This window comes from Lepidochelys kempii, chromosome 9 (assembly GCF_965140265.1).
Source record: "Lepidochelys kempii isolate rLepKem1 chromosome 9, rLepKem1.hap2, whole genome shotgun sequence".
In the NCBI taxonomy this organism is placed as follows: domain Eukaryota; kingdom Metazoa; phylum Chordata; order Testudines; family Cheloniidae; genus Lepidochelys; species Lepidochelys kempii.
Genome location: NC_133264.1, coordinates 7,861,598 through 7,887,481, shown reverse-complemented (window position 1 = coordinate 7,887,481; position 25,884 = coordinate 7,861,598). Strand labels below are relative to the sequence as shown.

Below are 25,884 nucleotides of genomic sequence, written 5' to 3'. Positions count from 1 at the left end.
AGGTTTTTGGACTTAGTGGGTTAGTCTGATCTGGTATGGAAGTTACTTGTTTTTAAACCCATGCCTTTATAAGCTAGCAGAGTTCTGATAGTGATGCAGTGATAATACTTAGTACATCACATATTCAAAGTATGTACAAACAAGCTTCAGCTGCCAAGCAGCAAGGTGGTATGATCCGAAATCAGGATGAGTGACTCAAGGCCACATTAAGTCAGAAAAGACAGGATGCTTACAATTCCTGTGCCATGTCCACTAGCTCATGATCTCTCTAATTTGGCTATTAACAGAATACCTATTCTGCCCATTACCGTCTCAATGGGCAGCTACAGTACCATCAGTAGGCTACATGTAACATGCTTTGAAATACAGCCTTTGGAAGTCACAGTATCCATAGGCCTGATATCTTTAGCAAGGTAACAGCACCCTGCCTACTGGGATGTAGAGCCTATAAATTATACCAGTGGTTTTCAAACCTTTTTTCTGGCGACCCAGTTGAAGAAAATTGTTGATGCCCGTGACCCAATGGAGCTGGGGATGAGGGGCTGGGGGGGGGGGGGGGGGGGAAGAGGGAGGGTGGGTGTGTCTCACAGCTGGGAAGGGGAATAGGGTGCAGGCAAGGGGGGGTTTGGAGTGCAGTAAGGGGCTCTGGGTTTGGGACAGAGCTCAGGGCTTGGTCAGGGGATTGGGGTGCGGGCTTTACCTCAGGTGGCTCCTGGTCAGCAGCACAGCAGGGATGCTAAGGCATGCTTCCTGCCTGTCCTGGCACCGCAGACCACACTGTGCCCTGGAAGCAGCCAGCAGCAGGTCCAGCTCCTAGGCCGAGGTTCACAAGCAGCTCCATATGTCTCTTGCCCACAGGCACACCCCCCCCCAACTCCCATTGGCCAGTTCCTGACCAACGGAAGTGCAAAGCTGGTGCTCAGGGTGGGGGCAATGTGTAGAGCCCTGTGGCCCCCTGCCTAGTAGCTGGGCCTGCTGCTGGCCGCTTCTGGGGCACAGCACAGTGTCAGAACAGGTAGGAACTAGCCTGCCTTAGCCAGGCAGCACCGTCAACAGGACTTTTAGTGGCCTGGTCAGTGGTGCTGAGACCTGCAGTTTGAAAACCACTGAACTATGCTGTTCAGAAGATTAACATTTTTAGTTAGCATTGGGATACTTCTACATTAGTACTGCTGGATAGCCATGGTCAAGTTACAAAGTTTATGTTCACTGTTATTCATACTTGTGGCTCAACTGCACAACTTCAGAACACGAAGTCAGGTGTTTGAATACACTAGGATAAACCTTTTGCAACATGCTGGCAAGATTAGTCCAATTGCTATTAATTTGGCTAGTGCTGCTTGTTATCCACTTCATGTACTTTTACTGTTACTTAATATGCAATCAAGACAAGAGTATGTTGTGTTTTACAGTAGAGACTTTGAACGTAGAGCAGACAAAGCAAAGTTTCTCCATCATATTAAAAACACTGATTCAGTGGACTACAGAGACATTCCTAGATGCTTATGTAATTTGCATGAAGGTAGATCACATAAAACAAACAGCTCTCTCCACAGCTCATGTCAGAAGTCTCTCCTCATCCTGCCTTCAACAAGTTTCCTAGAAAGAACATCCCAGCCTTAAAAATAATCTCCCTTTCAGGAATTCAATATGATTTAAGATTAGACGATTTTTAGCTTGCCAAAGGAAAAACACCTGTTTTGATGAGCATCAGGACCAGACACAATGTAGCTAGGGCCCTACCAAATTCAGGGTCCACTTTGGTCAATCTCATGCTCACTGGATTTTAAAAATTGTAAATTTAATGATTTCAGATATTTAAATCTGAAATTTCACGGTGTTGTAATTGTAGGGGTCCTGACTCAAAAAAGGAGTTGTGGGGAGGTCTCAAGGTTATTGTAGGGAGGTTGTGGTACTGCAACCCTTACTTCTGCACTGCTGCTGGCAGCGGTGCTGTCTTCAGAGCTGGGCAGCCAGAGAGTGGCAGCTGGGAGCTCAGTTCTGAAGGCAGAGCCGCTGCCAGCAGCGGCGCAGAAGGAAGGATGGCATGGTTTTGCCATCCTTACTTCTGTGCTGCTCCTTCAGAGCTGGGCCCTCGGTCAGCAGCTGCAGCCCTTCGGCCACCCAGCTCTGAAGGCAAAGCAGAAGTAAGGGTGGCAATACTGTGATCCCCCCCTCCCAAAAAAACTTATGACCACTCACCCACCCCGCAATCCCCTTTTGGGTCAGGACCCAAAGTTTGAGAAACACTGGTCTCCCATGTGAAATCTGTATAGTATAGGGTTAGGGTAGAAGCACACAAAGGACCAGATTCCACAGTCCATGACGTGTTTTTCAAGGCCTTGAATTCAGTAGGGTGTTAAACATAACAAACATCACACAATACAAGGGTTCTTGATATGAAACGCAAATCACACCCTCCCAGAAGACTGCTGAAGTCTAACCAACAGCCATTCATGTAGTTTTCTGACCAACACCTTCATTTGTCTGAAATATTCACATTGATGGCCTTAGGTTCTCACTTGTCTTTGTACAGTGAAACACTCCATTTGGTTAGTAAGAAACCTAGATACTTATTAGCTTGTCATCTTAGTCAAAACGTCAACAGCCTTCACTACACTAGAGAAACTAGGACCCATAATCCAACACCAGTGCAGCTCTACTGGTGGCAGAAATGGTGAAGGCTGTAGCACAGACAGTATTTAGGCAGTTCTGCCACCATGTTATCCAAACACCACACAAAGCTGTTTGGTGGATTATAGATCTTAGTTTTCCTATCTATGATCCCTATATAGCCCCATTACTACTAGGTCAGAGTGCCATGCAATCTTTAGTGTATTTAACCTCACAACATCCCTGCAAGGTAGGGAAGCATTATTTCCATATTACAGAAGAGGAACCAAGAAAGACTACTGTGGCTTGCTCAAGTTCAGGAAGTCTGTGGCATAGCAGGGAAATGAACCCAGATCTCCTGTGTCAAAGGTCAGTGCCTTAACTACTGGACAATCCTGCTTAGAACCATGGGATGTGTCTGCACAAAAGAGCTTAAAAGCTTTCATGCCTTTTGTCATAAGTAAATAAGTGGGCTGTAAAGCACAAACAGCATGTAGTGGTTAAAAAACACAGGCAACAGTTTAGATAACTGAAACATTGCTATATTTTGTGACTCATAGCTGTTGGAATCAGGAGGCCCCCATAATAAAAATCCAAAATGGAGTTAAAGCAAGCTGCTATGCACAAAGCAGAATGACTCAGTCAGAATGAGCAATCCTGTTACTGGGAAACAATCAGCCTTGAGCAACTAATGTTCTGTTCTTCTCTTTACACTTTCAGGCTTTTCAAGGTAGCTTGGCCTATGCAGGCCCTATACTTCCTCAGATTTAGCACCCAAGAGAGGTACAAGATTAATGGCTCAGCTCTTGAGCTTTAACAACCTACAATACAAGTTATTTATCCTGAAGAAACTTGAAGCAAAGGCTAGCTAGGCTTTATGCTCCATCAGAAGCAGATTAAGGAGATCTTGAACCTGAAGAAAAAGAGCTGTGAAAAAGCAGTTCCAGTCTGCTACTGTGAATGCAGTTACCACTGTTGTGTGTGACAAGCCTGAACCTAGAGCTGCATGTTCTGTAAAGATGTTACAATCCTCGCCTCCCCCCACCGCCCCGCTACAGTACAGATGTGTTTATTCTAGTCTCCAACAGGTACTGTGACAATAGGCTCGGTCTGAAGGAATACTTAAGCCTGGGTCTATACCTGAAATTTAGATTGACCTAGCTAGGTCACTCAGAGGCGTGAAAAAATTCACTCACACACACACTCACTCAAGCCCCATAGTCAAGCCTATCTGACCCCCGATTTAGACATGGCTAGGATGATAGAAGAATTCTTCCATCAACCTATCCACCGATGCTCAGAGAGGTGGATTACCTACATCAACAGAAGAACTGCTTCTGTTGATGTGGGAAGCACTTATGCTATGAGCACTGTAACAGCATAACTGCATCACTGCCACAATAGCGTTCACAGCGTAAATATAGCCTTACTCTGTTAAATCACATGAGTTTTGAGGGTCAGTCACATGTCAGTTTCTGTATAGCAGTGCTCAACAGGAACTAGATCCTTCTCAAATCTTCAGACCCAACACATGGCTAGAGACTTACCATCCCTTACAGTTAACAGCAAGTTACTTGGCAGAGATACTCCAACTAATCCCTCTACAATCCAATACAACTACACCCAACAGTGAACACAGCTGAATGGATCCAGAAAAGTGCTGGAATTCAAAGGTGGGGAACACAATGGAATGTTTAGTCCATCATATCTACTTATAGATTGTTAAGTCCAGAAAGGCCCATTAGACTAGATTTAAATTCTCTTGTCTGTGTTAAACAGGAAATTAATCTGTATTAAGCCTAATGCTTTAGTCAGTCTCAAATTAACTTCCAGTAAAGCATTCATTCTAGATTTGATGCCATCAGGAGGGGGGAAAATCCACCACTTACTTTGGTGATTTATTAACTATTGCAACACTCTTACTGAAATTTTCCTAGTGATCATTGCCAGCTCCAGTGGGGGAGGGAGGGGGTGTACCTCAGCTTTGTATTACTGTTTTAGCTTTTCAGTTTAGCCACCTTCCATGGTCTGGAAGGGCACAAGGCCCCACTGGGCAAACTTAACTCTGCGTTTAAATGTCCTTGTTTTTGAAAAGTGATCTCAGTATATCCTATGCTCCCCTGCCTCCTCCCACTTCTCCTGGCTCCTTCTTGCCCATTACCCCTGCCAAAGACAGTACTGGTGTGTTTTAGCCCCTTCACAATCTTATCATCCATCTCTACTTTCCCAGCACAGCCTGCTTCTTCCCCAGATCTGAGCCTAATATATTGGGGAAAGGCTCTACACAAACATCTGCAGCAAAGGTGGATCAGAGAGGTGTGAAATGATCCCCTTCACTTCATTGAGATGTCTGACCACAACACCCAATGGAGAAGACTACAGACCAACAATAGCTCAGAGGTGTGAACTGCTTTACTTGTCTCAGTAGGTGTTCACGTCCCCTCACTGAGGCATTAGTACCCCAGCTAACACATGGAGGAAGGAGAAGGGCTAAGACCGCCAGATTTCCAACTCACATGGGGGTCCCTACCCTTCCCAAGGCTACAGATCACCATTTGTCCTATTCCCCTCCACCCCCACCCACCCACCGTGAAACACATCCCCCTCTAGCCCACAATCAGCAGCCTGAGACAGGTCTGAGAGTGTCCTTTCCACACCACCAGCCAGCCAGGCCAGGCCAAAGGGATCAGGGAGGGAAAATGTGGTGCTGACAGGCACTCCTAACTCCCTGCAACCCACTTGCGGCTTCATACCCTACTCCTCCCCCCCAACTTCCCCATCCTGAGGGCACCCCACCACACACTCACCCCTCTTATAGCAGACTGAAAATGAAGACACCACCATTCATTACACTAATTCCCTCCATTTCTCTAGGAAGAAACTAGCAGCTTTCAACTCACACTCAATTCCAGGCTCTAAACCAGTGGTTCTCAACCCACAGGCTGCTTGGCAGCCTAATCAGCACACAGCTGCAACCCATTAGACATCCTCAGGGCCATACAGATAGTATTGTGTGGATGCAGCCTAACCCAGATAGCTGCATATGCAGCCCACAATGGTACATAGGTTGGGAACCACCCCTCTAAACCCTAATCTCAGCAGTTTCTTGCCATCACCTGAGTAAGAGGAAACATATCTGCAGAAGCTACAAGTTCAAAACTTGCCAGAAGATGTGTTTCTCCTCTTTCTAGGAGAAAAAAAAACACACAGGTGTCATTAAGGCTGTTATCATATCCTAGTATTATGGAAACTACCATGGACTTTCCTAAAGCAAGCACATGCCAATACACATTTCTGTCATAAAGCTAATGGGCTAACTTGTATTCTCACTGGCTGACTTCAGAGAGCTCCTCTCCTCAGGGAAGCTGTGTAAAACATCTCTGCTAAAATTCTGAGCCTAGCCTCCTGCCATGAAAAACTGACGTACAGGATAGCCAAGCTTCTCTGTGCTGCACCCTCACTACACCTTTGAAATTGTAGTCTTAAAGCAAGTCTGTAAGCAGGACAGGAATTCTATTCTATTCAGATCCTATATGGTTCTCATCACCATAACAAAGATACAGCTATCACCACCCAGCATAACCAGAAACCCCAAAGTACTGCTATTAGCGCAGCATTAGCAGAGAAAGGTTGAAGTCTTTGCATATTTCCAGTCATGCTACCACCTATCTTTAAGGAAGACATTATGGGCTTCCAGCCATGGACACACGTGCTAGTCCTTACTATTAAGATGTCCCTCCACCAAAGGAGAAGGATAGCAGGTAGCAGCAGTTTGTCAAAGCAAATGGGCTCTTGTCTGATGTAGGTCAGCGCTTTTCAAACGAGGGTGTGCGTACCTGTAGGGGTACATGAGCTCTACATCGGTGGTATGAGAGAAAAATCCTGCAATGGCAAATACCACATTTTATTGAGTAAGACTTGGAAATCTAATCATAGGTATATTATGACCGTATCTCAGATAGGGGTTTGCAGTAAATTACATTATTTGGAAAGGGATATGCTAGAAGTTTGAAAACCACTGTTGTAGGTGATCAGAGCAGCATTTGAAGCATAGTTTATCCGGCTGCCTTACCCAACAGCTGCCAGAAAGGAAAAGGTCAAGACTTGGTAGATGAATGCAATACCCACCAAGTCACTCCAGTGATGTGCAATAGCCCCTTTGTAAAACAAGTTGGTAGTTTCAGTCCAGTTCCTAGTAGCCAATAAGAAGTTTGGCTGGATGAGGAATGCGGCACTCTGATGGGAGCCCATGGTATTGGAAAAGCTTGCACTGCCCTTACCCTGGCTGTACCTACTCCAGCTAAGAGGAGCTCAGTCTCCATGGCTCCCAAGCCAGTACCCTTCCCCAGCACAAACTGCACATGGATGAAAATGCATGAAAGATGAAGAGTAACTATTTCCTCGGTATGCATGATACTTACACAGCACTGCTTTTCACCAGCCATCACCTAATCTGGTCTGCTGTTCACTGCCCAAACCATTTTGTGTATATTTAGTAGCCTACTAAATTGGTTTGAGCTGTGATTTTCAAGTAATGAGTGAGGTTCCTGAATATTAATAAGCTTTATCTGACTAAGCAGACCAAGACCCAGCAACATCTAGAGGAGGACAGCGCTAGGAAGAATCCAGGAAAAACGTTCCCTCTGAGTAGCAATATATCTACAGGAATGAGTCACAAGCAACCCCCAACTGCCACTGATGCAGGAATTCAGAATCGCATAAAGCATTACATGGTAAAGCAGATTGCTCTTGAAGCCCAGTACAAGTGTGACAGTGGCTGAAAGAGGAAGAGGATTAATTCACAGATTTGAGTTAAGCAAAATGAGGTTGCTTAGTAAGCCAATTACTTTCTGGTTAGAGTTGGTATTATCAGATCAGACAATGCCACCCTACAGGCCATAAAGCAGCTGACAAACTAATACTCGAGCCCCCAAACTTTCCTGGCAAGTACCTAATGTGGCCCTCTAAGCAGTTCATGAGCTGCACTTGGTTTATGGTGAGGGAACAGACAGCAGCTGCCCTTACAAATACGGATGCCTAAACCCAGCAAGAGATAGTTTCTGTAGTAAGAAGAGGCCCTGAAACAAACTCTTGTATCAGAGGCCCAGTCTGAGGCCTGAAGCCTGAACCAAAGTACTTCCAGGCAGTGTTATGCAAAGCTGGGCTGTGAGCCAGAGGCAGGTCCCACTCACAGAAGTTGGCAAGAAAAGGTTGTTAGAAGCACATGCACACACACAAGTGCTAATGAGAGGAACTTGGGCCAAGACAGCATCAGAACACTCCACAGACATAACAAGAAACAGGCAGGTGCATCTTAAAGACAGGGTCAAAAGGACAACATGGATAGATTCGTTTGAACTACGATGAGTAATCTGTCCTGCAACTGTATAAAAGTAGGTCCGGGAGCGCACATCTTTGTCCAGTCTAGGGGGCAGTGGAGTGTCCCACCACTGACTGAGCTGTGTCCATTGCCAGGGAGCACAAATTCGTAGTATGCCCTGTAGAGTCTACAGGGAAAACTATTACTGTGCTTCGTTCGACAATAAACCTGGCTCGGGTTCCTTCATACCTTACTAGAGTCTGTGGTTTTTGCGGGTTCTCTTGGGGTCTGCTGTGTTAGCTGTCTGCACAGAGCTGGGGCAGCACACAGAGGGAACACGCACGCAGCTTATCAAACAAGAGCAGAGCACCACACCAGTAGCTACTGACAACAGTTTCAGGTCAAAGGTGACCACCACTGGAGTTTCAGGGACAATACCCTGGTTTTAAGTCCAGCCCAATAAGTCCTCAGAGCAGGCAGGAGGGAAAGAGTACTGGGATTTCTCTCTCACTTGAGGGTGCCATGTTTCATATAATCAGCCTGTGGACAGAGGATGTCCATTTGAAGCACTATTTCCAGGGATAAAGAGCTTTCTGCTTCTCTCTGTTCTAGACTGCTGCCTGGAGATGTGGGAAAATAGATTCTCAATATCCTACCCCTCTTTAGCCTCCAATTTTGATGTTTTCTCCCTCCACTGCTGCTCATAAGTTTTCCAACCACCAGTGTTAAGTGAACAGTTGAGTTTCACTGCTGCTTTTAGGGTTCTCAGTAACAGTCAAGTCTTTCATTTCTCACTGCTGTTGCTTGACAAAGCTCTGAGAAGCAGAAAGAGGTACTAACATCTCATGAAAATGAGTTAGATTCCATCCCCCTTGGAAGATTAAAAGCTAGAAAATTAGTTTTAGGGTTTAAGTGAAAGCTTAGACTTCAGAAAACTGATGGTTTTGGCCCCCCGACTCACCAGGGAAAGTGTCCTATTGCTAAGTGAACAAGCATATTTTGAGTCCTGGGTCCCAGCATGCGTTTAGATTAATTGCTCTCCTGCTGGGATCAAGATGAAATGCTGCTTGCTGGGACCTATAGTCTCTGTTGCTCACCTGTCTGTATTAAAGAGAAAGGAAGCTGCAGGCTGTACAGTACAAGTCTTTCTGATGCATTTAGCACCCTGAACTATTCTTTGTTCATCCTTAGTCTAAGAGAGAAGAGATGTTTTTTCATTCCAACACCAACTCACCACATTTCCAGTCATTTACTTCTCAACAACTCATGCTGCAAGCCATCCATAACCCCAGGGGTCCATTATCTTTTATAACAGAGAAATTCTAAATGTGCCATTCTGGGCATCCCTGGGCAGAGAGGTTTCCTGATCTTTTTCAACGGAGATCTCCCCAACCACCCTGAAAGGAAACTTTGACAAACTGTGGCTCCAAAAAATGACAACACTGAGGTACTAGTTACCAGTGATGGAACCCTTACAACACAAGAGAAGCAATGCTGCCTTCTACCAAAGCAACATACACAAAAAATTAGAGAAAGGGCAGTTTGGTAGCATCACACCAGATGAGAGACCAGACTGCTAACAAAGCTTGCAGGGACAAGTAATGTTGCTCCTGCTAATTGATCAGAATGGCATCAGCTCTACTTCTTAAGGAGCCCAAGTAAACCTTCTCTAACAAGAGGCCGTGGCTTAGTCTACATTTTAAACTTATATCGGCACAGTTATATCAGTCAAGAGTGTGCAAAATCCACCCACCCCATCAATACAGCTATGCCAACAAACCCCCCAGAGTAGATGCATCTAGGCTAACAGAAGAGTGCTTCTTTCTGATGGCATAGCTAATGTCATTTGGGGAGGTGGCATTCCTACACAAGCAAAAAAAACTTCTACTGGTGGGGGCTACATTAGGGGCCTATGCCAGCATAGCTATGCCAACAGAGTCTTCAGTGTAAACACAGCCTGTAACTACACAGAATGTGCACTCAATAAGAAGGGCCCCTAATATCCCAGGCTTTTGGAATGCACAAAGCATTCAGGTTTCCCTACTTGGAAAGGTTCCAAGTTCTGATTTTGGGCAGCCGAAGGGTAAAGTTTGACAGCAGTCTATGGTGCAGAGGAGATAAGAGCGGTGATCAAAAAGCCTACAGCTTAAAATAGGAAAGAGATCAGAGAAGATTAGCTTCCAAGTGGGGAGAGAAGCCAACTACCTTGCCTGATAAACAGACACTGGGTTTCCTGCAATTGTACAGAATTCAAAAGCCCAGAGAAAGGAAATGGGAATGCAGTGGACGAGCTGTGTGAAAAGGGCCCCATTTTCAACCTCAGAACAACACTTTACAGTTACCAGAGCTACATAATGCCTCAGCCCAGTAGGCTTTACAGAAAGAAGCTGCAATCCATGAGCCAACTAATTCATGCTTACACCAATAATGCAGATAATTTTGGAGAAGGGATACTCCTGATCCGCCTATGAGGCCTTTGCTCACTTTAACCAGTCATGTTAGATTACACCACACCACCTTCAAGAAAGCTCTACATATCCTGATTTAATTCCCATTTCACTCAAGGACCTTCAGCTGCATAACTGATGCCAAGATGACTCATAACAGTTTTCTTGCCATGACAGGTGTTTCCAATGGATCACCAACAGCCAACTGGTACCCCACAGTTGCTGCAGTTTCCACGGCATGCATCCGATGAAGTGAGCTGTAGCTCACGAAAGCTCATGCTCAAATAAATTGGTTAGTCTCTAAGGTGCCACAAGTACTCCTTTTCTTTTTCTGAAACCCACAGAAACAGTGCTTTAGCATTTGAAGAGGGGTGTCAAATATCCTCATCACTAGGTGAGAGCAGAGTCTATGTGCATTCTGGAGAACAGACTACAGATATTAGCATTTAGCTCTCAATATCTTTGACTCACCACTATGCAGTTCTGAGGGGGAGCACCACAGCTGTTTAACAGCTGCCCAGCAACTCTCCCTACACAAGAAAGAAACAATTCTATCCAACAGGAACTGCAGGAGATTTTTAGGGAGCCAGACTAGAATTTACACAGGATGCACAAGATAATAGCCCAATTACAAAAGGAAAAGTGGCCTGCAAAGCACAGCAAAGGGTCAGAAGATTACAGTAACCACAGGACCTTGGTTGTAGCCTTCCCTTGAGCATAATGCCTCTTACCATACTCAGTATCAGAGCAGAGCAATGGGTTGTACGCTGACATAGGAGAAGAGCCACCCACACCAGTTCCTGCAGTACTTGTTTGAGTCTCCCACCAAGTACTGGTTAGCGCAACATTTGTTAGTCCAAGCACAAGGCATTTGTAGCTACAAGCCAAACTCCCACCCGCCCCAAGCCAAGGATTGAAAGATTCTTTTCCTCACAGCTTCTCCCAGGTCAGGGGTGAGCCAAGCAAGGAGCCATCAGACTTCCTGCTCTAAAGCAGTGGGTTAGGAAAAATGATGAAACAAGAAACCCAGATACAGGGTCTCTCCCTCACACCCCCTTCCCAAATACCGAGTCTATTTCCCCCCGCCCATACATCGCCTTGCACACGCCTGCGGAGATACAGGGTCTATTCCCCCCGACCAGAATACAAGTCCTCCCTCGTACCCACCCTCCCAGGCATAGGGTCTATGTCGTCGTCCCCCGGAAAAATACAGGGTATTCCCTCCACCCCAGATAGGAACGGGGTCTATTCCCCCCACTCTCTCCCCCCATGGTGCCCCCCTCCCAGTTATCGGGGGGGGAGCTGTAGGGACCGAGCCCAGCCCATGCCAAGCCGGCGCCCGCCACAGGACACCCGAGAAGGGGGGAGCTCGCTGAGCCGGCCCCCAGGGCAGCACCTCGCTTCCAGGCAGGGCAGGCTGTGACCCACGCCCCGAGGGCTCCGGAGAGGGGAGCCCACCCCGCCCGGACGGGACGGGACGGGAGATCGCCCCCTGTCCCAGCCCACAGGGCCCCTTAGATGAGACACCCGCCCAGGGCAGCCCGGGGCAAGGGAGGGCCCCGCCGCGCCCCAGCAGCCGCTGCCCGGCCTCACCTGCCAGTGCTGCCTCAGCTCGCTCTCGCGCCCTCCCTCCGCCCAGTCCCCAAAATGGCGGCTACTCCCCCGCCCTAAAGCGCCCCCCCCATTACTGCAGAGCCGCCGCCTCTGCGCATGCCCAACCCCCGCCCAGCAGCCTCTACGCATGCGCCTCCAGGAGGGCGCGGGGGCGGGAAGGGAGAAGCGTGCAGATCGGGGAGGCGAAAACTTCATGTCCCAGAATGCACCGCGACACCTTGATCCGAACAGCGTCAGAGGCCACTCGCACTGCATACTGGGATTTGTAGTCTCTCCGGCCAGACTGCTGCGATGGAGACCGTGGACCTCCAGGAGGGGGCGTTGCATGCTGGGGCTTGTAGTCCCTGAACATGGACAGCGCCAGCGGAATGAGTTCGAGCCCGCGGTTAGGGAAAAGAAATGTCCCTCAAATCCAGATGGTGAGGGTGGGGCTGCAGCCACGAGGCTCTGTCAGGGCGGGATAGGAAGCACCCCCTTATTCCCAGAGCCCATGTCAGAGCCTGCGGGCCACAGTGAACATGGCACCAAGCAGCTCCAGCCCCCAGTGAGCGGTGGGATGGGGCAACAGGGGCCACATGGCATCTGTGACTGTCTCCAAGGGTTGGGGTGGGGAACCCCATCGGCTCAGACACTTTAATGCCACTCCCAAGCTCATAGAATCCCTCCCAGCCAAAGCCCTGCTGGCACTTGCCTGACGGCTGGGAGCCACACCAGCATTCTTTCTTCACATTAGGAAACTAAGGCACAGATTGGCAAAATGATTCACCCCATAATTCACCTTCCCCATCACCTCAACCCCTCCCCCATTCACTAATCAAATAGTGAGCTTATCTTAAAAATTGTGAGGTTAAAGAGGTTCTTTTTAATTGCCTTCTGGCTTTTGAGACTTTAATGTCCTGGGCCCACTTTTAGGGTTTGGTTCACACCCCCAAGGGCTTTAAAAAAATAAAGCTAAGATTCTCCCGTGGTCACTTGTCTCCAGAAGCTGGGGCTTCAAGTTTAACCACCAGCTATTGCAAGAGTTTGCAACTCTCCTCACTTCTTTGTCACCCTTCTGCCTCATTTGTCCAATCCAGAGCTTGGAAAAAGCCCTAAAATGTCCAAAGGGACCAGTTCAGCTCCCGCCTGCTGTATTTGCCACAGGACACATAGAAGACAGCGGTATCAAAGGCAGGAAACCAAGTTTAGCTGGAGCCAGCAGAACTGCAGTCACGTGGAAGAGAGAGGTGGGAGGTGTTAAGAGGCCCAGTCTGCACTTGGAAGGCTTTACAGGTACAGCTATACCTATAATATCATCATCAAGGTGCTCCTAGCATAGAAACAGGCACAGTTTATACTAGCAAAACTGCACTTTTGGCAGGATAGCTTATTTTGTCCCCACTCTGAGCCAAATAAGCCATCCCCCCAAAAGCAGAGTTTGGCCGGTAGAACCGCATCTGAACTAGGAGCTTTTTGCACGCCCCTCACCCTGCCGGCCCAACAGCTATGCCAGCAGAAGCTTGTAATGTAGAGCCTGCTGTATACTGACCCGCGTACATATTTTGAGAGGTGGGGGTTGCTACTGAAACCCATTTATTCCCATGCATACACAGCATAGTGGGGTGGGGGTGGGGGCAGGCTTATTCACCCATCCCATTCAATTCTACCAGAGTTGCATTAGCTTCCCTCTATTTAAGACAGGCATAAGAAAAAAAAGAATAGATCAAGCACTCCAGTTTAGGTTTTAGTTCAGAGCGATGTCATGGCTTCTTTTCCCTAATGACCTTCATCAGGACACACATTTGAAAATATACCGCACCCCTGCAGGTTGGGCCTCAGAGAGTATGAGAGTCTCTTTCTGTTGGAGGAGCAGCCACATAGGACAGACACTGACTGTTCACGTGCCAGAGCCGGAAACATCTGGGAAGAGCTCATCGGGAAATGAATAGGATCAAGCATTCTAGGCCTCAGCAGCGAGGGAAGCCTGCTGTGGGCCAGCCAGCCGCATCAGCCCAAGACGCAGAAGGACAGAAGAGGAATAAAAACAACAGGAGCCAGGATTCCAATAAAACTATGTTTATAAATAAAAACAAGGAGATTGGTTTTGTTTTTATAAAACCCAGCAGCCAGGGGGCGAAGCCAGGCCAATGCCAGGATGATGAGTTGGCTGGAAGGCAGGGAGGATGGTAGGTGGCAGCATGAGCTGGCAGGATGGCACACGGGGCAGGATAGTGGATATTAGGCTGGCACCAGGGTAGATATGAAGGATTATGCACAGTAGATGCACTGGTCGCATGGTAGGGAGCTAGGAGAATAGAGGACTGTAGAACAGCTGGTGCTGCGCTAGAGGGGCAGGAGAATGGCACATAGGGCAGGATAGCTGGTGCTGGGATGGCAGACAGGGCAGAATAGGGGGCAGTAGATGAGCTGGTGCCAGGCGTACGATATATTTCACCTGCTAAGAATAATAAAAACCACAACTCCAAGGAGTTTACACTGTTGCAGAGGAAGCTGTTGAACGGAAGCGAGAGGACCCAGGGAGGAAAGGGAAAGACTGTGGCAAAGCCCACCCTTGGCTGCAGTGGAGCTTAGCGTACCATGTACTGTCTCGTGCACTAGCCAGTTACCCAAGATAACCTCTCTGTCACACCAGCATCAGGCAGAAGGAGTAGGGCTCCGAGTGGCTCCAGGAGGCCGAGGGAGAAAAAGGGAACTTTTCTCTAATAGCTAAACTGACTGCAGTCCTCCAGAGGGACAGGGCCCAGGCCCTGCATACATGCCACAGGCAAGGGCTGCAGTGCCACGACACAGAAGGGGGCAGCATCTCAAGCAGGGACTGCCACAGCAGGCCCAAGGCTGTCACTCTCCAGTCTCCTTAGAGCCTGGTCCTGCCCCACCCCTCCCCTGTCCATGGAGAGGATGAGGACAAAAAGGCAGCACAACGCACCCCTCTAGGACAACAGAGGGAGGCAGCAAATGCAGGAGAACCCCACAGCTGCCCCTTTCTCAGCTTCTTACCCCCTCCTCTTGCTCTGATTAGGCCTAATAGCTTCCGCACCCGGAGCCTGCTGCTAAGCACCAGTGTAGGAGAGTACAGCCAGTAGCTGAAGCCCCCACCTACACACAGCAGGCCTGGACGGAGCATGCTCTGTGGCCAAGGAATGGGGAGTCAGGCCCATTGTCATGCAGGGGGTGGGAGAGGCTGCCTAGACTAAAGGCACATTTTCAGAGCCAGACATCCACCCTTGCAGCGCAGCGGGCGCAAACGGAACCCTCACATTCAGCCAAATCCACACCACGCAGCTCATGGCCACAAGCATTGAGTAATGGATGACCGGTATTTCGGCCTCCTGACGCTGGCCTGTACCTCCTATGGGAGTTACTGACCCAACAGCACTCAGTCAGGAATAGAGCCTCATTAGTGTACTGCCTCCGAACCCAAGTGGGGCCTTGCCACAGGGGTACACTGGCTTTAATACTGTACAGAGAGTAACAGACCCTGGCCCAAGCCTGAGCATGTGGTGGGATGGGGGAACAGGGAATGGTACCCTCCCAGATGGGGCCTCATCTTCTCCACTCCCCAGAGGCATTGAAGCCCTGGCACATTCAGTGGCTACATTTATTGATCTGAACACACAAAAGGCTGGAGCTGGGCCCTGCTCCCCTCTCAGGGCTGTGGAGAGGACGGGGGGGGGGGCGTCTTCAGCTAGTGGGAAAGAAGCCATCTTCAGCACCGTACGTGCCCAGCACCCTTGGGGCTTCATGTCCTCCTCTGTTGGGCCAAGCTGCTATGCCATGCTCCAGCTCTCACCCCTGCGGGCGGCAAGCTCAGAGGAAGTCAAACACCCCGTAATTCTTTGCTGCTTGACAGAAGAAACACAAAAGGATGAAAAGAAAGAGGAGACATTTAGGGCGGAAGGAGTAAGGGGGCAGCGGCAGCTACACACGGGCGAGCAGCACAGGCTCCAGGACGGATGCAGGTTAATGGGGTTAGAGATGGGGGGTTAGGGGCTTGCACAAGCAGCAGCAACTTGCCTCTGCACACATGAGTCCGGAGGTGGGCTGGGCCGGGCCGGGCGGGGCTGGCAGGGCTCAGCAAGGCCTGCTGGCCCCCGCCTCCATGCCACGGGACTAGGGATTAAACTCAAGGTTTAGTTCAGTTTATTTTTCCCTTTTTTAGTTATCAAGACAAAAAAAAAAAAAAAACAAACAAAGTGAAGCCAGGGCTTTTCCTAGAAGACAAACCGATGAGGGCAGCAGACAAACAGGGGGACAGGTGCTTCACATTACATCCACAAAGAACTCACTGGGATTGCCCATTGCCATTCGGAACGACTGTCTACTGGCCGTCAGTTCAGGGGGCACAGAGGCCAGGTCGCGGCCCGGCGGGGCCCCTGGGGGCCCCATGGCCGAAGGCGGCGGAGGCATCAGCAGCATGGGCGGGCTGTAGAGGGGCGGCAGGCCGGGCGGCCCATAAGACGGCTGGCTGTGGTGGCTGCGGACGCTGTGAGTCAGGGAGTGCTGGCTGCGCTGGCTGGCTGGCACCGAGCGCTCGCTGGCTGCCCGCTCCCGCCGCAGACTGCTCCGCGTGGTGTGGTCCGACTCACTGCCACTGCCACCCGACTTGGACTCGCCGGCCTTCGGGTCTCTCTCCTTTCTCCTCTCGCTGCCACTGCGGTTTGAACCGCTGCTCCGACTCCCTGCAAGAAGCCCAAGGCAAGGTTAGGGAATGGCCCCGACAGCGCACCCCCAACACGCAACCCCAGCCAGCACAGCAGGGGAAGGGAGAGACCGGAATAAAAGGAGCCTCCCCTAAGCCAAGGCCACAATACATGGCCTTGGGAAAAACTGCAGAGAGGAACCAGCCAGACCCCAGCCAGGAAGGGCAGAAGCAGTCAAAGTAGGGATCTTTGGTCATCGCGAGATCTGTCTACAGTTTGGACTGGACTTTCCCTGCCCTGTGCTGATTGACGGGTTCGCTCCAACTCTCTCCCTCCCAGTCTCTCCCCCTCAGCTTCGGTCCACATATGCCCCCTCACCCTCTTCTCCCCTTGCTGTCCCCCAGCCCCTCTTCTCTTCCATGCCCCCTCTCCCTTCTGTTTTCTTTCCATGTTGCTGATACCCTCTGAACTAACCCCCTGCACCAAATAAAGACTAAAAATTTAAAGAATCACAGAAGTAACATGCCATTTGCTGCCATCACACTGTTCACTCTGCTTGTGTGTTCCACCCCTTCCTCCACCTTGTGTCTGTCTGGTCTATTTCGATTGTAAGATCGTCAGGGCCAGGATTCTCTGCTACTCTGTATTTGGACAGGCCTAGCCCCAGTCTTGGGTAGGCCTCAGGCACTACCATAATAAACCTGACCAATGATAGCTCTCAGCCCCAGGACAGGGCACCACCGCAGCAAATCTGGCCTCCTTTCAAACTCTGCCCTCTAACCCAACAGCAGCTCTGTGACAGGAGGTATCATACACTGGTTCCATCACGCCCAGGATCTAGCCCGTGGCAATGGCCCATACCTGATGCTTCAAAGCAGCTCTGCAGTGCACCTGCCCAACTGTGCTGTGTGTGTGCATGAGAGAGACAGAGAGGGAGACATATTCCTCATTCCAGGAGATGACCCAGATCTTGTCTTGCTCTCCAAAGGTGTTAAGGAAAGTACCCTGATGGCACATTTCAGTTCCTTTCATTCATTTACCTTCACTGTGCTGGCTGCCTGCACTGCCCCCACCATAGCTGTAGACTGGATCAGGGAATCCTGGGTGCGGGTTGTATGGATGAGGTGGTGGGTATTGATATGGGAAAGCCATGGGCCACGGCGCAGCTCCTGGGTGGGGGAGCGGAGCCAACGTATCCTGATCTGAGGCTCCGCTGGATCCGTCATGATCATGCAGGGACAGGTTAGCCATGTCTGGAGAGAAGCAAATAGAAAATCCAGGTTAGTCCCGGAATAAAAACAGCCATGTACAGTGGGACAACCTCACCCCCATCCCTGCTGACAGGTAATCATGGGGTGCCTGCAAGAGGGGCAGAAGATTTCATGGGCAGCTATGGACACCTCCTTGCCAGACACCAGCCCAGGCTATGTTGGGGGTTACTGTTCCCCACTTGGTCAAAGAGGATCAATGATCTGCTAAATAGTCATTAACCAGCTCAGAAGAGAGAGGACAACATCAGAGCTGGCCAGACACCCTTAGGTCTGTCTGTCTGTCTCCCTTCCCTTCTCATCCCTCTCAGGTGAGCCAGGTGTCCTTAGGTCTCAGCTCCCTGCCCACTCCTTTAAGGACAATGCAGACTCTGATAGCACAGAGGGAAGCCAGCCCCACCCAGGGGTTTAGGTTTAGCCCAGGATCAAAGAAAGGTGCCGTTTTACTGCTCCCTGTCCAGCCAGGAGAAAGGATCGTGCAGCAGAAGATGGTGACATCAGCTGCACAGTAATACACTGAGAACCGGAGAGCAGCACAGAAGGGGTCAGGCTGGCAGTCTAGAGGTGGCAAACCACTTCAAGACTGTCCTCAGAGAGTTGTCAGGGCAGAGCAGAGCGTCTTCTTTCAGCACCCTCACCACCCCCCACTTCCTCAACAGCACTAGAGCAGGGGGCCGTACTGCCGCAGAGGTCTCCGAAGATATAGTAGCACTGTTCTGAGAAGGTGATCTTGTTCACAGTGTGTCGGATGTAGCCGGCCTTCAGCAGGTTGCTGGCATACTTGCGGGATTCTCGCCGGTCTGTAAAACCTTCCACGTGGTGATAAAGCCAATCTACCACATCTGAACCTGCCATGAGATTAACCACAGAGCACGGTTAAACGCAGCAAGGACCGGAAGGACTGGCTCTGGGGGCAGACAAGAGGGGCCTGAATTTGTTCCAGGGGTGAGGGATGGGAGTGGTCCACGGGTGAGAGAGGTGCAGAGACACTCCCAGGGGCAGCACAAGGCCAAGATTTCTATTTGTTTTCCTAGCACAACCAACAGGACGAGCCAATAGGACATAATGGTGAAGGATGTTCCCTTGGCATAGGTCCCCAAACAGGATCCCCTCACACAGGGAAGGCGCCTGTCTACCCATGCGTCTACCCCTCCCCGAGTCCCAGAGGAGGAAGTGGCTGCCTCTTACCAATGAAGGCATTGGGGATAGTGATCTTCAGCCACATGCGGTCGCGCACCTCCAGACCTGACTCAGGGGAGGCCATGGCTTTGACGATGGTGGCCATGTCGCTGTGGATGGACAGGTGAAAGTCATCGAGGCCTGCGAGGCAGACGAAGGGAAGGAAGGCAGAGATGAGAGGGGACGGAAGAGGCCACGGAGCCACATGGAGGTGTCACACACAAGGGGATGGGCCAGGGAACAGTACATCGCAGGCACACCCCATAACACCGAGCAACTGGCCAACACACTGCAGCACCTGTGGGTCTTCTCGGCTTTCTTTCCTTGCAAAACCCAACTAAAAACTGCCTCCAGCCAGCAGCACCTGCTGCTAAGTTTGCAAGGCTCTAAAAGCTGCTTTGTGCCAGGTGCTGGTTCAGCTGGGAAATTAAACTGGTACCTTCCAGCTTTGCCAGAAAGGCCAGTCTCACTAGCTCAGGAAAGAACCAGTGCCATGCCCCGGCTCTGTCCTCACAGCACCGTTTACCACTGGCACCAACAATCTTCAGCCACCCCCCAAAATACAACTAAACAATTCCCCTAACTGAGCGGTTTCCTTGCCAGGGCCTCTGCTCCTGGCAGCTCTCCTCTAGCCCTCCTGGAGGCCATCTGCCTGAGCATCTGCTCCAGGGCCTACCACAGGAGCCAGCCTGCTTCCTATAGCTCCCCTCTCTCAATTCAGCTCTTTCAGCCTTTATAGGAATCAGGTGCCCATCAGGCAATCACCTTACCCGTTTCAAACTACCCAGAACAGGATAAGGCCTAATGGGGCTCCACCTCAGAACAGGGTTGGCTGGTTCCAGGCCCCCAGCCCTTACAGGGCAGACCTCCCTGTTACAGCTACCTTTGAATTACCTGCCCATAGCTGAAAGGCCCAGCCCAAGCTCTCTCCCTCCCAGCCACCACAGGCCTCTGATCAGTGCACTAATTCAAGCAGAGGTGCAGCCTCAGGGACGCCCAGCAGGGCATTTCTTCCTGGCCCCGCTCACTTTCCCCTAGGCATTCCTTGCGTGACTGACATCACCTCCCTTCCCACTAGCATAGTTTCCTCCTGCCTCCTCCCATCGCCTTTCTAACTATCTGAACAGTTACGCACTAGAACAAGCTGCCAAGGGAGGTTTTGGAATCCCTGTCATTGGAGATTTTTAAGACTAGGCTGGACAACCACCCGTCAGGGACGGTCTAGGTTTACTTGGTCCTGCCTCAGTGTGGGGGGAATGACCCCTCAAAGTTCCTTCCAACCCTGTGTTTCTATGTCACTCAGCCTCTCCTGTTGTCCTTGTCTGGAGAGCAGGAAAAATGATGTGAATTTGCCTACCCAAAGCTTGTACTTGTCTTGGGCTTTTGGACAAAAGGACTTTTCTTAGCCTTCCCCAGCACCACCCCAGGTGCCTGCCTGCAGAATTCTTCCCACCCCAGCCAGGCTCTCTTAGTCTTTGCCTGGAGGGAGAGCCTGTTCCTCCAGTCCCCACTCCTGCTGGTAGGGAGTTCCCCATGGTCCCTGGATCCCCCTTCCCTAGCCCCACCCCAGACCTCTGGTTTCTGCCCATGCAGATGTATTGCTCCCATCAGGCTTGGGTGCCGGCAGGCACAGCACAGGTGACTGGAAGCCGTGCAATGGGGGGAGCACACAGGCACAGGGACTTACGTTCGGTCTCTGGGATGGAGCTGGTGATGGAAGAGCTGGTGGAAGTGATTGTGCTCATGGATGGGCTCATACCGTACGCCGGGTAGGTGCCAGTCATCGCTGCCGTGTGGGAAACCCAGGCTGCCGGGTCGATTGGTCGGATGGGCTCACCTAGAGTGAACGCAGAGAGGGTCAGATGCTGTCTGAGAATCATTCCCTCATGAAACCCACCTCTAGGGGGCGCCCAGGGCAGCCCCTTCCTTCCCCAGCATCAGCCGGGACTCACCCGGATCGGAGCATGGAGAGTCTGGCCCAGCCCAGATCCGCTGGGGAGCAACTGGGAGAGAAAGAAGAGAGGGAGGGTCAGCAAGAGGGGCACAGAGGGAGAGAGTCCCCCTATGGCTCAGTGGCTGCAATCTTGGGGGTGTTTCTCCTTCCTCTGGAGCTCCAAGCAGGTGACCTCCCCACCCTGGTTAGGTGGGTATGTCCCAGGCATGATGTGGGGGAGGAGGGTGGGCACTGGGGGACTTCAGCTCTCCTAGCTGTGTGACACAAGGAGAGGGAGACTGCAGTCCTCAAAGGTCTGCACTGCACCGGGCACCTGAGGCCACAGCAGAGGGAGAGGGGGTGCAACCCTCAATGACTCCACACTCAGTTTCACAGCAAACAGACAGGAACTAAAGCAAACAAGCAGGTGCTGGCAACGAGGCTCTCACAGGGGCTGGGCACCAGCGTTAAGGGCGAGTCAGCAATCCACTTACTCCGGGGTAGCGAGAAGCAGCCCCTGGGGCTGGGGTCCCAGCACTTGGCCACAGTCAGGGTGATTGGCCTGCAGCAGAAACACAACCGTTTTTGCAACCTGCGGACAGGCCAGCATGCAACACAACCAGGCTGCTCTCATCAAGGTGCTGGCCCTCAGTGGCTACGACCTGCTCTCTTGGAGGCAGTTTAGGTCCAGGCCTGCTGGCACACTGCCAGCACAGATCCCTCAGCTGGGGATCACCCCCACCCAGGTGGCACAGCCGGTAACAAGGAGGCCAGTGGGAACTGCAGGGGCATTCAGCAAACCCAGCCTAGGTAGAAAGGAGGGGCTCGGGGCAGGGGACCAGTGCTGGGACACTTGGTTCATGACCTGACCATGGAGACATTCCCAGCTCCAATTCTTGCTTTGGGCTCTTTCAAGGTCATTCATATGACACCCAGGAATCAGAGCGATATTAATAAGGAGAGAGCGTTTGAGGGCCTTGGGCCGCCTCCCCAGACCCAGCATAAGAGGGGTGGGGGTCTGGCTGCTGAGAACAGCAGGGGTTGCTGCTCTTAGACACAAGGGCTGGCTGCATCACCAGTGCCTGATGAGCCAGAGCAAAGGGGACTATAGCCTAGCAGGAGATGCAGGTTTGGGGGCAACCTGCCCCAAACGGGAGAGTTGGTGGGTGACGTGGGGGAAAGCACCTACCCCGGCTTGTGCACGATCTCCCTCAGCACGCGCACAGCATCATCGTTGCTCATGTTCTCAAAATTGATATCGTTCACCTGCAAACAAGACAAAGAGAGGCTGAATTCCAGAGAAACGGCTGTAGGCTGGGCTCCTTCTGAGAGGAGCTTCTGTGACTTGGCCCATCAGTTGGTGAGCAGGGGCTCCAGTCTGCCCCTCGCCCCTCACCGCCCCAGCCCTGGCTGCGAGGCGTGCAGTACCTGCAAGAGCATGTCTCCCGGCTCGATCCTGCCATCGGCTGCTACTGCACCCCCCTTCATGATGGAGCCGATATAGATGCCACCGTCCCCGCGCTCGTTGCTCTGTCCCACGATGGAGATGCCCAAGAAGTTGTACTTCTCTGCAGGGATGGGTGGAGAACGAGCACAGTGAGAGCAGGATGGGACAGCAAAGCCTCACTGCACTGGCCCTAGAGCCCCACACCTGGGCAATCCCCCTCCAGTAGTCCCAGCCACACAACCACCCTCCCCCACCCCATCAAGTGGCTTCCTGGCTCCTTCCTCCCTTCCCAACTCTACCCAGCTCAGCCTTGATCTCCTCAGCCTCCCAATGCTCTGCCTGCTCCCCACTTCCTTCCCCCTGAGAACTGGAGCATGGGGATGACAGCAGAGTTAACCGCTACCCTGCCGTGCTCCTGCCTTGCATCCTCCTGCACCTGGCCCTGTGTGCCAAGCACTGGAAAGACACTGCCCACCTTGACACAGACACATTTTGGGCTCCACAGAGAGTTTTTTGTTCTCCCCTTGCCCTCCCCATGTGCATCTTGGCCTCTGAGGCTCCCAGACAGGAAGCAGCTGGGAAGCAACAGTGGGGTAACCTCGCACATGGGACACAGACGGAGCTGAGCTCAGGTTGGGTAGAGAAGAGGCTGACACTCATCCTGGACCAAATCCCAGGACCAAAAACCACTCCCCCCACCACCCTGATCCCAACCACATTCTTGCAAACTGGAAATCTTTAAGGGGATTAATGCTTCAGGACCAGTCAGTTTCCCCAAGGGACCCTCTCCCTTCATTACCTCCCCACTCCTCCATCTCCCTGCTTCCCCACTGCACCTCCTGATCTCACTCCTGGAGCTCGGGAGGACCTCGGGCCCAAACAGAAAGACAGAGTCTCTCACTCACCCATGTTTAGAGTGACTGTGATGATGTTCAGAGACATAGTTGAGTCCGTGATGCTGCTGAAGGACGATGACTGCAACACAATGAGGCGCAATGAGATGTCCCCCTGCTCCCTGGTCCAAGCACAGCCCCTGCCAGTTCTCGCTGCTCTCCACTGCCCCCCGTATACTGTTTCTATGCTCCCCACTGCCCCTTCTATTCCCCGTAGTGCTGTCCCCATGCTCCCACCTCTGACCCCACCCCGATCAATGCAGGAAGCTCCACAAACGGGACTGGTGGCTGCACCCCACACATTCCCACTGTGACTGGGACAAGAAAGGCCTTTGGTCCTAACAGCAGCACTGACCCAGAAGGGTTTGTGGTACTTTCACCAGCAGATTCTCAGCACCTGGGCGCAGTTTGTAGGGACTGGAGATTCCACCAGCTGAGTTCCTGGGGGCCAGGGTGAAGCCTAGCCCCCACATGGGAGTGGGGAGGGGTATGCCACAGGCACCAGAAAGTCCAGCCCCAGCTTTGCAATTGCCCTCCCAAGAGATGTACCCGCTCTATGCGTGGGGCCTTCTGTTTCCGCCGGCGTCGCTTGTGCCTTCTCATCAGGCGGGAGGCGCTGCTCTGCTCTGTCGAGCTGCTAAACCTGCCGGCAAAGGAGACAGTCAGCTCCACTGCCCGCAGGGGGCAAGAGAAGACAGGTCTGCCAGCAAGATGGCCACAAAGGAGGAGCAGGGTGAGAGAACGCTGCGGGCCAGGATTGGGGGCAGCAACAAAGCAGTGAGGGGAGCAGAAGACTGTAATAGCAGAGGGGGCTGCTGGTCGGGATTGAGGCCACTAGCTGAGGGAAGAGCCCTGAAGGATGGGGCTGAGGTGTCCTGATTTGGCATCTCCTTGGCACTAAGAGTGAAAGAGGTGCCCCTGTTCTCCCAGGCCTCACGCTCTCCTACCTGCTAGTGGAGTCATCCTCATCTGAGTCGAAGAAGCTGGTGGTCTCCAATTCGCTGCTCATGAGAGTGGAAGAGCTCTCGTACCCACCTAGGTCTCGGCGCCGGTCTCCTTTTGCCGTCCCATTCACTCTGGGTGCTGGGGAGAGAGTGGGGTCAGCACTGCTGGGAGATCCCGCTGCAGCAGAGCCGCGTCCCGGCCTCCTGCAGGAGCACCCAATGGGCTCAGCACTTCACAGGGGGGAATCTTGGGGCTCAAAAGGAATTCCGAGAGGAGGAATCTGCCCATCAAACATCCCATCTTGGCATGAGGGGGCACTGTGCTGCCCTCCACACTTTGACCATTCCCCTTCAGGGTTACAACTTCCCTGCTTCTTTAGATAATGGAGAAGGGGAAGGTGAGCCACTGGGAGCAAGGGTAGAAGCCACAACGATCCCTACAGAGTAGGGAAGGTTACTTGGAGATGGTCCCTCTGGGTGAGAAGTGCCAGATCGCGGGCAGTGAGAGTGCAGTGCCATGCCAGCCCAGGCTGGGAACCATTCTCTCCTCCATCTCAGCCTTTCACTGGGAGGGGTTAGAGCCCAACCCGGATGCCTTTGGGCCCTGGACCTTCTGCAGCGCTGTCCCCTGTAGACACACGTCCTGCCTGTAGGTGCTGGGAAACAGCGGAGAGGTGCCTTGCCCAGTGGGACACAGTCCCGGCCCCCTTGGTATCTAGAGGCAATGGGTGTTCTGCCCCTCCTGCCCCCCAGAGACTCATGTCCAACACTTTGAGGTGACACATGGGTACACTAGGATCCGGGAGCCAGCTACGAGGTAGTGGTACGAGGCTATCGCACCCTTGGGATCCTCCTGCTCGTGCTGGGGGATTTACCCGCACTGCTGCCTGATTGCCCAGCAGGAGTCAGCGCACAAGCTCCGCAGGGCACTGTGGACACAGCTCTTCGTGCCTAGAGCAGCACCCTCCCTGCGCCCCAGCTATGCCCCTCAGAGGCTCCAGTCAGGTCATCGGGGCTTACCATGCTCAGGCCCGTCTTTCCGGCGAGGTCTCTCCCGCTGCGATGAAACCACTGAATCGGTCTCCGTCTCGTTATCCAGGTTCTCCCGACTCCCCCCGGTGTTGGGGCTGCAGAGGGGTGACACGTCCAACAGAGAACTCAGTGGTTCCCCAAAGACATGAAGGGACCCCCCCTCTCCTCCTGGCATTCCCTGCTCTGACATACGCCAGTTACGTTGCACTTCTCAAGTCGTATTTCCTGTTACCCCTCACTTTTGAGGGGCATACTGGAGCCACTGGATGACAGCTTCCACCCCCCTCTTTCTAGTGCGGGATTGGGACATGTGGGGCTTGGGGTGCACACAGCCCCAGCACAGGACTGGGGAGTGGGGGTGCAATCTGAGACCCACACTGGGATGGAGCTGGGAGGCAAAGCGGTTCAGGGAGCAGTTTCGCCACTCCCTGCCAAGCCCTCAGTGAAATATGCTGGTACCATTTTTAAAAGAAAAGGGAGATGGAAACCTGTCATGTGTGATGCGCAACGGGAGACCAAAGCAACAGCAGCAGGTGGTGTGGGTCCTCTTGCTG

General features: G+C 51.9%; 2 protein-coding genes across 9 annotated transcripts in view; both read right to left on the bottom strand.

The window, feature by feature from the left end:
- The window catches only part of AP2M1 (adaptor related protein complex 2 subunit mu 1), a 42,670-nt gene extending 30,610 nt beyond the window's left edge, over positions 1 to 12,060 (bottom strand). The window contains exons 1-2 of one of the 5 annotated variants that reach the window (XM_073359185.1): positions 11,974 to 12,009; positions 6,450 to 6,495 (exon numbers count right to left, since the gene is read on the bottom strand). The gene's annotated coding sequence lies outside the window, so the exon portion shown is untranslated. Of the gene's footprint in view, positions 1 to 5,729; positions 5,774 to 6,336; positions 6,426 to 6,449; positions 6,496 to 11,776; positions 11,880 to 11,973 lie in introns of those variants that run through there. The other 4 variants (XM_073359184.1, XM_073359187.1, XM_073359186.1 and 1 more) reach the window with 4 other exon arrangements.
- Positions 12,061 to 14,033: 1,973 nt separating this feature from the next.
- Positions 14,034 to 25,884, bottom strand: part of DVL3 (dishevelled segment polarity protein 3) — a 45,236-nt gene continuing 33,385 nt past the window's right edge. Inside the window, exons 4-17 of one of the 4 annotated variants that reach the window (XM_073359179.1) lie at positions 25,319 to 25,425; positions 24,302 to 24,437; positions 23,904 to 23,997; positions 23,367 to 23,436; positions 22,443 to 22,582; positions 22,204 to 22,280; positions 21,509 to 21,576; positions 21,034 to 21,084; positions 20,769 to 20,918; positions 19,091 to 19,222; positions 18,583 to 18,750; positions 17,675 to 17,887; positions 16,281 to 16,673; positions 14,034 to 15,833 (exon numbers count right to left, since the gene is read on the bottom strand). In XM_073359179.1, coding sequence (XP_073215280.1) covers positions 15,802 to 15,833; positions 16,281 to 16,673; positions 17,675 to 17,887; positions 18,583 to 18,750; positions 19,091 to 19,222; positions 20,769 to 20,918; positions 21,034 to 21,084; positions 21,509 to 21,576; positions 22,204 to 22,280; positions 22,443 to 22,582; positions 23,367 to 23,436; positions 23,904 to 23,997; positions 24,302 to 24,437; positions 25,319 to 25,425 — 1,831 coding nt within the window. In that variant the 3' untranslated portion in view covers positions 14,034 to 15,801. Of the gene's footprint in view, positions 16,674 to 17,674; positions 17,888 to 18,582; positions 18,751 to 19,090; positions 19,223 to 20,768; positions 20,919 to 21,033; positions 21,085 to 21,508; positions 21,577 to 22,203; positions 22,281 to 22,442; positions 22,583 to 23,366; positions 23,437 to 23,903; positions 23,998 to 24,301; positions 24,438 to 25,318; positions 25,426 to 25,884 lie in introns of all 4 variants that reach the window. The other 3 variants (XM_073359182.1, XM_073359180.1, XM_073359183.1) reach the window with 3 other exon arrangements.